Source organism: Gobio gobio, assembly GCF_949357685.1.
Source record: "Gobio gobio genome assembly, chromosome: 4".
In the NCBI taxonomy this organism is placed as follows: domain Eukaryota; kingdom Metazoa; phylum Chordata; class Actinopteri; order Cypriniformes; family Gobionidae; genus Gobio; species Gobio gobio.
The window spans coordinates 1599262-1613533 of NC_137100.1; the positions used below are offsets into that span (position 1 = coordinate 1599262).

At 39.2% G+C, this 14272-nt stretch overlaps 1 protein-coding gene across 1 annotated transcript in view; it reads left to right on the forward strand.

Moving 5' to 3' along the window:
* The window catches only part of cux2a (cut-like homeobox 2a), a 30761-nt gene extending 16489 nt beyond the window's left edge, over positions 1-14272 (forward strand). The window contains exons 6-11 of the mRNA XM_079814715.1: positions 115-567; positions 1789-1869; positions 2735-3238; positions 5422-5601; positions 8805-9027; positions 13521-14272. Of these exons, the coding sequence (XP_079670841.1) occupies positions 115-567; positions 1789-1869; positions 2735-3238; positions 5422-5601; positions 8805-9027; positions 13521-13728 (1649 nt within the window). The 3' untranslated portion in view covers positions 13729-14272. The remainder of the gene's footprint in view (positions 1-114; positions 568-1788; positions 1870-2734; positions 3239-5421; positions 5602-8804; positions 9028-13520) is intronic.

Consider the following 14272-nt stretch of genomic DNA (forward strand, 5'->3'; position numbering starts at 1 on the left):
CTGTTGTATTTTAATTTCTTTTTTTTAATTTATTTAATTCATTCAAATTAAATATTTCAGATTTTTTGTTTGTTTTATTTTTAAATATTTATTTATTCTTTGATCAACTCTCAGAGCTTCATCACTTCTATGGAAAAGAGGAGCCGTTGAGTGAATCCTGCCCGGATATCTCTGGACTTCCTGTGGAAAACAGTGGCTCACCTTCATCATCCTCATCTTCATCTTCATCAGTGAGCCTCCACATGTTCCTGAAGGAGGAGAGCGGCTCTGAGGGGGGCGGGCTCCAGGCCCAGGATGAGGATGAGGATGAGGATGAGGATGAGTTGGACACGGCCAGAATCGCTCAGCTGGTCAGAGCGGCTCTCCAGCGGCTGAGCATCGGTCAGCGTGTGTTCGGACACCATGTGCTGGGGCTTTCTCAGGGAACCGTGAGTGACATCCTGGCCCGACCCAAACCCTGGAGCAAACTGACCAGCAGAGGAAGAGAACCCTTCCTGAGGATGAAGCACTTCCTGTCCGACGAGCACAGCATCCACACACTCCGCACCATCCAGGACACACTGAGAGGTGAGATGATTCAATGACTCACTCATAAAGACTTCATTACTGGATGAATCAGTGTTTTTGAATGAATCTCTTGAGTGAATGATTCAATGACTCACTCATAAAGACTTCATTACTGGATGAATCAGTGTTTTTGAATGAATCTCTTGAATGAATGATTCAGTGACTCACTCATAAAGACTTCATTACTGGATGAATCAGTGTTTTTGAATGAATCACTTGAGTGAATGATTCAATGAATCACTCATAAAGACTTCACTTGTTTCATTACTGGATGAATCAGTGTTTTTGAATGAATCTCTTGAATGAATGATTCAGTGACTCACTCATAAAGACTTCATTACTGGATGAATCAGTGTTTTTGAATGAATCACTTGAGTGAATGATTCAATGAATCACTCATAAAGACTTCACTTGTTTCATTACTGGATGAATCAGTGTTTTTGAATGAATCTCTTGAGTGAATGATTCAATGAATCACTCATAAAGACTTCACTTGTTTCATCACTGGATGAATCAGTGTTTTTGAATGAATCTCTTGAGTGAATGATTCAATGAATCACTCATAAAGACTTCACTTGTTTCATCACTGGATGAATCAGTGTTTTTGAATGAATCTCTGGAGTGAATGATTCAATGACTCACTCATAAAGACTTCATTACTGGATGAATCAGTGTTTTTGAATGAATCTCTTGAGTGAATGATTCAATGAATCACTCATAAAGACTTCACTTGTTTCATCACTGGATGAATCAGTGTTTTTGAACGAATCTCACGAGTGAATGATTCAATGACTAACTCATGAAGACTTCATTACTGGATGAATCAGTGTTTTTGAACAAATCTCTTGAGTGAATGATTCAGTGACTCACTCATAAAGACTTCATTACTGGATGAATCAGTGTTTTTGAACCTCTTGAGTGAATGATTCAATGACTCACTAATAAATGTTTCATTGCTGGATGAATCAGTGTTTTTGAACCTCTTGAGTGAATGATTCAATGACTCACTAATAAATGTTTCATTGCTGGATGAATCAGTGTTTTTGAACCTCTTGAGTGAATGATTCAATGACTCACTCATAAATGTTTCATTGCTGGATGAATCAGTGTTTTTGAACCTCTTGAGTGAATGATTCAATGACTCACTCATAAATGTTTCATTACTGGATGAATCAGTGTTTTTGAACCTCTTGAGTGAATGATTCTGTCTGGTTACTGAAGGCCTCGTCCCGTGGGTTCGTCCTCCAGAGATGAGCTCGGATCAGGTGATCAGGAACATTCTGGATCAGAGCCGTTTGGAGCGTGAGTTCAGGCAACTTACAACCTGTAAATAATTTTATATGGCTTACACATCTACTGTACAGACAGCCAGGTTATATTTCTGAACCTGTGTGTGTGTGTGTGTGTGTGTGTGTGGACTGGTAATCCCTACATTATGGGGACAAAATGTCCCCACAAAGATGGCAATATCCGAAATCCTCGTCCTTGTGGGGACATTTTTTGGTCCCCATGAGGAAAACATCTTATAAATCAGAATAAATGATGTTTTTTGAAAATGTAAAAATGCAGAATGTTTCCTGAGATGGGTAGGTTTAGGGGCAGTGTGTGTGTGTGTGTGTGTGTGTGTGTGTGTGTGTGTGTGTGTGATGGGTAGGTTTAGGGGCAGTGTGTGTGTGTGTGTGTGTGTGTGTGTGTGTGATGGGTAGGTTTAGGGGCAGTGTGTGTGTGTGTGTGTGTGTGTGTGTGTGTGATGGGTAGGTTTAGGGGCAGTGTGTGTGTGTGTGTGTGTGTGTGTGTGTGTGTGTGTGTGTGATGGGTAGGTTTAGGGGCAGTGTGTGTGTGTGTGTGTGTGATGGGTAGGTTTAGGGGCAGTGTGTGTGTGTGTGTGTGTGTGTGTGTGTGTGTGTGTGTGTGTGTGTGTGTGTGTGTGTGTGTGTGTGATGGGTAGGTTTAGGGGCAGTGTGTGTGTGTGTGTGATGGGTAGGTTTAGGGGCAGTGTAGGGGGATAGTATATACCGTATATACTATCCCCCTACACTGCCCCTAAACCTACCCATTTTTTATATATATAATATACGGTATGTTCGGTATAAAAACCATTACGCCTATGGAAAGTCCCCATAAAACATGAAAACCCAACATGTGTGTGTGTGTGTGTGTGTGTCAGTGATGGATGTGGACAGCAGGTCTCCGCGTGGAGACTCCTCAGAGGAGGTGATCAGGAATATCCTCCATCAGGCCCAACACCAGATGCAGCTCCAGCCGAGCGAGACGAGGCCAGAAGAGGAGGATCATGGGAAACTGAGTCCCGGTGTCCAGACGCCAGCTGACTTTGTCCAAAGCATCATCCGGAAGGTCAAATGTGAAATGGATGAAGACACTCACCCCTCGGCGTCTCCGGCCTCTCAGGCCTCCATGAGCCGCTCGTTCCAGATGTTGCCTGTGGCCCCGGAGCCGAGGCTGGTGTGTGTGGAGCCGCTGGTGTGTGTGGAGCCGCTGGTGTGTGTGGAGCCACGGCCACTGGTGTGTGTGGAGCCGCTGGTGTGTGTGGAGCCGCTGGTGTGTGTGGAGCCGCTGGTGTGTGTGGAGAGCGGTGAGGACGAGAGTCTGGAACTGGACACCCTCAGCATCACACAGAGAGTCAAAGAGACGCTCATAATCAACAGCATCGGTGAGGCGGAGTTACTGTTCACACACACACACACACACACACACACACACACACACACACACACACACACACACACACACACACACACACACACACACTGCCCCTGCCCTTAACCTACCCATCACACACACACACACACACACACACACACACACACACACACACACTGCCCCTGCCCTTAACCTACCCATAACACACACACACACACACACACATCCCCAGATCACACACGCTCTGCCAGTGTTCCCATTAAGTTATCAAACGTCTAGTTTTTTTTAATGTTTTTTCTTGGTTATGTGAACGTTAAAAGCACATTCCAGTTCCATCATTCATCAAACATTATGGGATGTCCCTTTTGAATGTTCTCTGAATGTTCTGTAACAAAAACACAACGTTAGCTGGTAAACAGACCAGAGGCAGTCTCGTGGTTACTAAAACTGTTACAAAATCGTGTTTGGTAAATAAAAAATTAAAATAAACACACACACACACACACACATACACACACACACACACACACACACACACACACATATACATACATACACACACACACACACACACACACACACACACACACACACACGCACGCATACATACACACACACACATACATACACAGCATGCATACATATGTACACATACACACACACATACACGCACGCACACGCACGCACGCACACGCACACACACACATACACATATACATACACGCACACACGCGAACGCACGCACACACACACATATACATACACACACACGCACGCACGCACGCACACATACACTCTCCTAAAGGATTATTAGGAACACCCGTTCAATTTCTCATGAATGCAATTATCTGATCAACCAATCACATGGCAGTGTCTTCAATGCATTTAGGGGTGTGGTCCTGGTCAATCTCCTGAACTCCACACTGAATGTCGGAATGGGAAAGAAAGGAGATTTAAGCAATTTTGAGCGTGACATGGTTGTTGGTCTGAGTATTTCACAATCTGCTCAGTTACTGGGATTTTCACACACAACCATTTCTAGGGTTTACACAGAATGGAGTGAAAAGGGAAAAGCATCCAGTCTGCGGCAGTCCTGTGGGAGAAAATGCCTTGTTGATGCTAGAGGTCAGAGGTCATGGGCCGACTGATTCAAGCTGATAGAAGAGCAACTTTGACTGAAATAACCACTCGTTACAACCGAGGTCTGCAGCAAAGCATTTGTGAAGCCACAACACACACAACCTTGAGGCGGATGGGCTACAACAGCAGAAGACCCCACCGGGTACCACTCATCTCCACTACAAAGAGGAAAAAGAGGCGACAATTTGCACCAAAATTGGACAGTTGAAGACTGGAAAAATGTTGCCTGGTCTGATGAGTCTGGATTTCTGTTGAGACATTCAGATGGTAGAGTCAGAATTTGGCGTAAACAGAATGAGAACATGGATCCATCATGCCTTGTTCCCACTGTGCAGGTGGTGGTGGTGTAATGGTGTGGGGGATGTTTTCTTGGCACACTTTAGGCCCCTTAGTGCCAATTGGGCATGGTTTAAATGCCACGGCCTACCTGAGCATTGTTTCTGCCCATGTCCATCCCTTTATGAGCACCATGTCCCCATCCTCTGATGGCTACTTCCAGCAGGATAATGCACCGTCACAAAGCTCCATCAACTGCAGATGCTCTCCTATCAATATGGGCCAACATTTCTAAAGAATGCTTTCAGCAGCTTGTTGAGTCAATGCCACGTGGAATTAAGGCAGTTCTGAAGGCCAAAGGGTCAAACACAGTATTAGTGTGTGTTCCTAATAATCCTTTATATACACACACACACATGCCCCCATACATATATACACATATATACATACACACACGCATCCATATATACACATATATACACACACTCACACGCATCCATATATACACATATATACACACACACACACACACGCGCACGCATACATATATACACACACACACACACACACACACACACACACATACACACGCACACACATATATACACACACATACACACAAAAACACACACTGCAAAACTTTAATGTAAGGTAAATAAAGGCAACTCGAAGTGAAGTGAGAAATGCTGCTCTGAATATTAGATGCCTTCTCTTATGGATAAACTCTGATAAGTCTGATGAAAACTGAAGTGTGTTTATACCGTCTGCTGTTGTCAGGTCAGCGTGTGTTCGGCGAGGAGGTTCTGGGATTGACTCAGAGCTCAGTGTCTGAACTGCTGTCGCATCCCAAACCCTGGAGCAAACTCAGCCTGAAAGGGAAGGAGAACTTCATCCGGATGCATCGCTGGCTCAGCGACCCTCCCAGCGTCCAGAGGCTGACCACGCTTGACCACAGAGGTGAGTGTGTGTTACCAAATTTTTTTTAAAATTATATCACGGTTTTGCGGTATATGACGGTATTTTTTCCCCTGTGCATGACCAGGTGTCAACCACATTTTCTAGTGTTCAGTGTCCTTTGTGTAACTTTACATTTCATTTGAAGAAGAAGTGATGAAATAAGTGCGCATACGCTGCCGGTTTATGTTTAGAGCACTAGAGTGTATGAAATATGTCCATAAAAAACTTAAACGCAGTCTATGTGCTATAATATGATCCATGTGGAGAACGTTAATCTCATCTCCGTCAGGAACCGCTCTCTCTCACGCGCCGCGCGCAGCTTGAATTCTCTACAGTGTTGCCAACTCTCGCGAGACTAAGCAACCGCAGCTTCAAAAACAAGCTCAATATTAATATATTATTTATTATCATCAATATTATTTCATTTTGATTTTTTGAATTTGATTTTTTTATCAATAAATGAGCCCCCCCCCCCCCCCCCCCCCCACACACACACACCCACTATCTTTTATTTATTTGTTATAATTCGGGTATAGCTATTTTATGTCATCCATCTTATTCGTTTTTTAACAAAAGTTTAATATACGCAAGTTTTTTTTACTGTACTATTTTATTGTTGTTGTATTTTCATTAAAAATAGACTAATAACAAACATAAAAATAAACATTAGTTGAAAGTAATTAAAGAGGAGATTATGAGTTAAGCAATATCATACGAGCAAGAGTGCTATTTTCCAGAGTAGCTGATATCAGCACGATTGCAAAATGCGATATTAATTTTATACAACAGTTCAATAAGTTGTCATCAGTTTTGCTCTATTTTTCCAACAAAGTATAGGTTTCGTTCTCGAATAAATCACCGTTTTTAGAACGAATTAGTTGAATGATTCTAGAATCCACTCACACCGCCAAATATACTGGCAGTTTATAGTTTCACTGGCCTGGAATAATTTTATATTTCTATAATTAAAATATGATATTTAGAACATAAATCTAAAAATCTCATGACATTATTTAGGCAATTGTAAGTGTAAGTGGATTTTGATAAATGGTAAGATGGATTTTGTTGATACTGATTTCGTTGAATTCTTATAACAGCCATAGTGTATCTTAGTAAATAGTGTAATTACTTAAAAAGATGGTCAACAATATGTAACTTTACTTTATAAGAGGTGTGCCCTAAAAAGTAAGCATGCAATGTTGAGAACACCAAGGAAAGCGCACGTTCTTTAGTCTGTTTGGATGCTTTAAACACAAGTTTGCACTGCCTGTTTGGTTTACCTGTTTAGCCTACATGCGTTTTGTCCGACTCATAGCGCGCACCCTCGACGCGTGATTTACCATATAAGCGCGCGTTCTTAACGTCACGGAAAACGCGCGTCGGAAACAATAGCAAATCACGCGTCGAGGATGTGCGCTTTGATATAAAAACACGCATCAGAAACGCCCGTTTTCCTTGACCCCAAAGCGCACGTTCAGAGCGCACGTTTTTGTTTGCGACTTGCCAAAAAAAGAAGCCCAAAGTCGCGTGTTATACGCGGACTTGGCAACTATGATTCTCTAGTCTGTAATCAAGGGCTGAATCCGAAATCGCCCCCTATACCCTACATAGGGCACTATCTGAGGGGACGGCCATTTGTAGTGTCCGAAACCATAGTGGACGTTATTGAGTGCACTCATTCTATCCCACAATGCACCGCAATAACGAGTGTACAGCGGCTGTCCGCATTCACTCACTAGTTTTCATTCACTCTTTTAAGTGAACAATATAAGTGGAGAACGAAGGGAATAATAGTGAATGAGGCTTTAGGGGGTGATTTCGGACTTACCATAGGCTGATGGTGCGTTCACACCGGACGCGATTCGCACGAGTGAGTTACATGTTAAGTCAATGCAGAGACGCAAAATGGCATTCGGCGGCGAGATTGAGGTGACGCGAATTGAGCGTTTTGAACCTGCGATTCGCGGGAATCGCGCAAATCGCTCAAGTTGAAAAATCTGAACTTTGGCGGATATTTCGCGCCGCGTTAACCAATCAGCAGCTTGCTCTAGTAGTGACAACAATGAGGAGAAAATCTGTATATTAATATCTGGTTCAGACAATATGATTATCATGTGATAACATTAAATGACATGAAACACAACCCAGTCTCTTTTTGTTAAATGCAAGTTTATGTATGATCAATAATACAAAAGTATAAGTAAAAGGTATAATAAGCTACACATGAAATAGAGCAAACAATTCAGTCAAACATTCACAGTCAGTGCTAGTCGGCTAACGTTACAACTGCAACGTACAGTTATAGCCTAAAAATATAAAGTAATGAAACTTCTCTTTGCCTTCAGTCTAAACGATTCGCCAGGGAACAAATTATAGATCCATGAGAGCAAAGATCGGCCGTTACAAGACGAATTATATCTGGAGCCGCCACAGAGACATCAGAGCCAGCGGCAGAAGAACTGGCTGAGGAAAGGCTGATCTCACCGGGTTAATGAGCGCCGCTGATCCACTGGAGCTCACACACACACACACACACACACACACACACACACACACACACACACACACACACACACACACACACACACACACACACACACACACACACACACACACACACACACACACACACACACACACACACACACACCAGATCACATGTTCAAATAGGCACTCTTTATATAAATAAACCACTGATTTGAGCTTTAAACCACTACATTATCGACTGAAAAAGTCTTAAAACTACGTTTTGTCACATTAACAGTAGATTTTAACAAAAAAAGACGTGTAAACACAGCCCATGTCAGACATTTCTCAACGAGCCGCTGGCAGAAGCTCCGCCCATGAGGAGAATCACGTCTGTTGTGCAGTGAATGTCACGCGATTGAAGCGAGTAAACTCAACATGTTCAAGCGTCCACCTTCGCACGATTAGCGCAAATTATTCGCGCGAATCTCGTCCGGTGTGAACGCCACATAAGATGCAATCTCAGCTGTGCTCTCACTACAGTGCAACAGTGAAACGTGACCCAACATATGCCGGTATTGTGGTATCATCAAAATTCATATCATAACAAAAATAAATACCGGTATTCGGTATGAACTGGTATCCCGCCCAGCACTACTGCTTATCTATAGTGATGTGTGACTGCAGACTCAGTGATCAGTGTGTGTGTGTGTGTGTGTGTGTGTGTGTGTGTGCAGCGCGCCTCAAGCGGGATTCCCTGAGGACGAGCGGCGCGCTGGATCCCGCAGGAGCGGTGGAGGCGGTCAAGAGGCCGCGGGTGGTGCTCAGCGCTCAGGAGAAGGAGGCGCTGCGGGCGGAGTATCAGCTGGAGCCATACCCGTCTCCACACACCATCGAGAGGCTGGCCTCACAGCTGGGCCTGCAGAACAGCACCATCAGCAACTGGTTCTACAACCACAGGTCAGGTGTACAGCTACAAGGTGTTAAAACATGCTAACATCATGCTAATTAATGCTATCAAGGTGTGCTAACATCATGCTGATTAATGCTATCAATATGTAAAAAAAATGCTAACATCATGCTAATTAATGCTATCAAGGTGTGCTAACATCATGTTAATTAATGCTATCAATATGTAAAAAAAATGCTAACATCATGCTAATTAATGCTATCAAGGTGTGCTAACATCATGTTAATTAATGCTATCAATATGTAAAAAAACGCTAACATCATGCTAATTCATGCTATCAAGGTGTTAAAAATGCTAACATTATGATAATTAATGCTATAAAGGTGTTAAAAAATGCTAACATCATGCCAATTAATGTTATAAAGGTGTTAAAACATGCTAATCAATGCTACCAATGTGTTAAAACATGCTAACATCATGCTAATTAATGCTATCAATATGTAAAAAAATGCTAACATCATGCCAATTCATGTTATCAAGGTGTGCTAACATCATGCTAATTAATACTATCAATATGTAAAAAAATGCTAACATCATGCTAATTAATGCTATCAAGGTGTGCTAACATCATGTTAATTAATGCTATCAATATGTAAAAAAATGCTAACATCATGCTAATTAATGCTATCAAGGTGTGCTAACATCATGTTAATTAATGCTATCAATATGTAAAAAAATGCTAACATCATGCTAATTCATGCTATCAAGGTGTGCTAACATCATGCTAATTAATGCTATCAATATGTAAAAAAATGTTAACATCATGCTAATTAATGCTATCAAGGTGTGCTAACATCATGCTAATTAATGCTATCAATATGTAAAAAAAATGCTAACATCATGCTAATTAATGCTATCAAGGTGTGCTAACATCATGTTAATTAATGCTATCAATATGTAAAAAAATGCTAACATCATGCTAATTCATGCTATCAAGGTGTGCTAACATCATGCTAATTAATGCTATCAATATGTAAAAAAAAGCTAACATCATGCTAATTAATGCTATCAAGGTGTGCTAACATCATGTTAATTAATGCTATCAATATGTAAAAAAAAGCTAACATCATGCTAATTAATGCTATCAAGGTGTGCTAACATCATGTTAATTAATGCTATCAATATGTAAAAAAAAGCTAACATCATGCTAATTAATGCTATCAAGGTGTGCTAACATCATGCTAATTAATGCTATCAATATGTAAAAAAAGCTAACATCATGCTAATTAATGCTATCAAGGTGTGCTAACATCATGCTAATTAATGCTATCAAGGTGTGCTAACATCATGCTAATTAATGCTATCAAGGTGTGCTAACATCATGCTAATTAATGCTATCAAGGTGTGCTAACCAGGGCTTAAAAATGGAAAAAAATATCAATGGTTCACTCCGAGCAGAATCGATATTATAGCGTTTCCGTTTTTGCGTTCCTCAATAAAAATTACTGTTCCGAAAACGGTTTGATTTGAAAAAATACCGGTTAATAACGTTATTTTAATTTAGCCTATACTTTAAACAAATATGTATAAATAGACTTATTTTCACTCAATAATAATATAACGCATGGTAATTAAACTTGAATATTTATTTAATAACATTTTTAAAAGCACAACAGAAATACATGCATTAATAACAGCATAAACAGCGGACCTGTTTTAATGGAGCGTTAGACAATCTAAAGTGGCTCTTATGCCTAATTCTTTTCAGAAGAGTGAGAACATTCTTTGCACATAACTTTTTTTCAACACGACTTGTTTTAAAAAATGCATGAATAAATAAACTGGATAACCATTGCTCTTTTAATGCACCGTCAACTGGTAATTTCAAAGCAAACACTGCACAACACGTCTGCATCCCATAATCAAATTCAGTCAGCTAATAAAGCTTGATCATTTAATGCAATATAACACCATTTAATACGCAGCATCAGCCGTCTATATAGAAAACATTGAGCTGTATTGGCCATCTGAAAGACTATAGGAATGTTTGATAGATGCTATAGCCTACTTGGACAGGCTTAAACTGAATCCACAAACTAAATCAGCCTAAATCAGCCTAAATCAGCCTAAATCAGTCTATTTGAGCTTAAAGTCCGTTCTGCTTATTTAAACGTATGTAAATAATGTCCTCCAATACCTGCGCTTTCATTGATGAGCTCAGCGGGGAGAGAAATGTGCTTGAGGCGTGAAAATGCGCTCAAACTGACTTGCGTTACCGTAGATTCACAGATGATGGTGCGCATTTCACTCAGGCTTGATCCGTCAACGTCACATGCTGTTCATGATTGGCCACTGCCAAATTAAAATATTAAAGAGAGCGATAAAATAACGTTATTAACCGGTTAATGGTCATTTCAAATTAACGTTTCTGTTCAGAACGATTCAAATTGATTTTGATTTCGTTTCCGTTTTTGTTCCTCTTAAAATTTCGTTCGTTTCCGGTTTTCGTTTTCGTTCCTTGAACCGGTTCAGAGCCCTGGTGCTAACATCATGTTAATTAATGCTATCAATATGTAAAAAAATGTTAACATCATGCTAATTCATGTTATCAAGGTGTGCTAACATCATGTTATTTAATGCTATCAATATGTAAAAAAATGCTAACATCATGCTAATTCATGTTATCAAGGTGTGCTAACGTCATGCTAATTAATGCTATCAATATGTAAAAAAATGCTAACATCATGCTAATTAATGCTATCAAGGTGTGCTAACATCATGTTAATTAATGCTATCAATATGTAAAAAAATGCTAACATCATGCTAATTAATGCTATCAAGGTGTGCTAACATCATGTTAATTAATGCTATCAATATGTAAAAAAATGCTAACATCATGCTAATTCATGTTATCAAGGTGTGCTAACATCATGTTATTTAATGCTATCAATATGTAAAAAAATGCTAACATCATGCTAATTCATGTTATCAAGGTGTGCTAACGTCATGCTAATTAATGCTATCAATATGTAAAAAAATGCTAACATCATGCTAATTAATGCTATCAAGGTGTGCTAACATCATGTTAATTAATGCTATCAATATGTAAAAAAATGCTAACATCATGCTAATTAATGCTATCAAGGTGTTAAAAAATGCTAACATTATGATAATTAATGCTATAAAGGTGTGCTAACATCATGCTAATTAATGCTATCAATATGTAAAAAAATGCTAACATAATGCTAATTAATGCTATCAAGGTGTGCTTGCATGTTAATTAATGCTATCAATATGTAAAAAAAGCTAACATCATGCTAATTAATGCTATCAAGGTGTTAAAAAATGCTAACATCATGCCAGTTAATGTTATAAAGGTGTTAAAACATGCTAATCAATGCTACCAATGTGTTAAAACATGCAAACATCATGTTAATTAATGTTATCAAGATGTGCTAACATCATGCTAATTAATGTTATCAAGGTGTTAACATTTTTTAACATTATGATAATTAATGTTATAAAGGTGTTAAAACACGCTAACATCATGCTAATTAATGTTATAAAGGTGTTAAAAATGCTAACATCATGCTAATTAATGCTATCAAGGTGTTAAAACACGCTAACATCATGCTAATCAATGGTGTGCTAACATCATGCTAATTAATGCTATCAAGGTGTTAAAAAATGGTAACATCATGCTAATGAATGCTATCAAGGTGTTAAAACACGCTAACATCATGCTAATTAATGTTATAAAGGTGTTAAAACATGCAAACATAATGCTAATCAATGCTACCAATGTGTTAAAACATGCAAACATCATGCTAATAATCATGCTAATTAATGCTATCAAGGTGTTAAAAATGCTAACATCATGCTAATTAATTTTATAAAGGTGTTAAAACATGCAAACATCATGCTAATCAATGCTACCAATGTGTTAAAACATGCAAACATCATGCTAATTAATGCTATCAAGGTGTGCTAACATCATGCTAATTAATGCTATCAATATGTAAAAAAATGCTAACATCATGCTAATTAATGCTATCAAGGTGTGCTAACATCATGTTAATTAATGCTATCAATATGTAAAAAAAGCTAACATCATGCTAATTAATGCTATCAAGGTGTGCTAACATCATGTTAATTAATGCCATCAATGTGTTAAAACATGCTAATTTAATGCTAATTAATGCTATCAATATGTAAAAAAAGCTAACATCATGCTAATTCATGCTATCAAGGTGTGCTAACATCATGCTAATTAATGCCATCAATGTGTTAAAACATGCTAATTTAATGCTAATTAATGCTATCAATATGTTAAGCGTATACAATAGACGGCTTTCATAGACGGAAGGTCTCGTTTTTAAGGTTTTGTTACAATCTCACAATCTGTCAATCACACACTGGCAATAAAAATTATTTAACACATGATAATTCTTACATATCGCCTCTTTAAAGCTGCTTACAATGTGTTTTTATAGAGTCAAAGCACGGAGTGTAACACAACCCTGTGCTGTTTCTCTGTTTACAGGTCTAGAATTAGACGAGATGGTTTCACTGAACCAGCACAAACCAGATCCTTTCAAAGCCCAGCGAGTTCAAGTCCGGTTTCAAGCGGTTTTGTCTTTATCAAACTGGAAGCCGGTGATCCTGAGATGGAGGAGGACACAGAGCAGCACACGCGTGTTTCTGTCGCGGTACAGTCCGGCATGAAAGCTGAGGATCTGGACTCTTTCTGAACGAGCTCTTCACCAACTCAAGACATGATTTCTCTATGTTTATCTTTTTTATTTCGTCAATTTCATTGGGATAGAAAGTGAATCCTGCCTGGCCGAATGTCTATATTTTTTAGTATGGCTGAATAATGATTGTTTTGATAAGTACTCGTGTCGGTTCACTCATCTTCAGTTTGGTTTGGAGGCTAAATGATGGTATGTGGAAGTTTGCAATAAAAGTCCCTTTTGGTGACTGAAAAAGTTGAAATCCGAATCTTATTGTTACTTTCATCTGTTTTTGTTTTGTTGTGTTGGCTTGAGAGTGCAAAGTTGAAAGTGAAAGTGCTAAAACATGCTAGCAATGTGTTAAAACATGCTAATTTATGTTAGCAATGTGGTAAAACGTGCTAGCAACATGTTAATTAATGCGTTAAAACATATTAATTAATGTTAGCTTTTAACAACAAAAAAAAAATGCTAGCAACATGTTAATTAATGAGTTAAAATTAGGGCTGTCAAAAGATTAATCGCGATTAATCGTGTCCAAAATAAAAGTTTGTGTGTACAT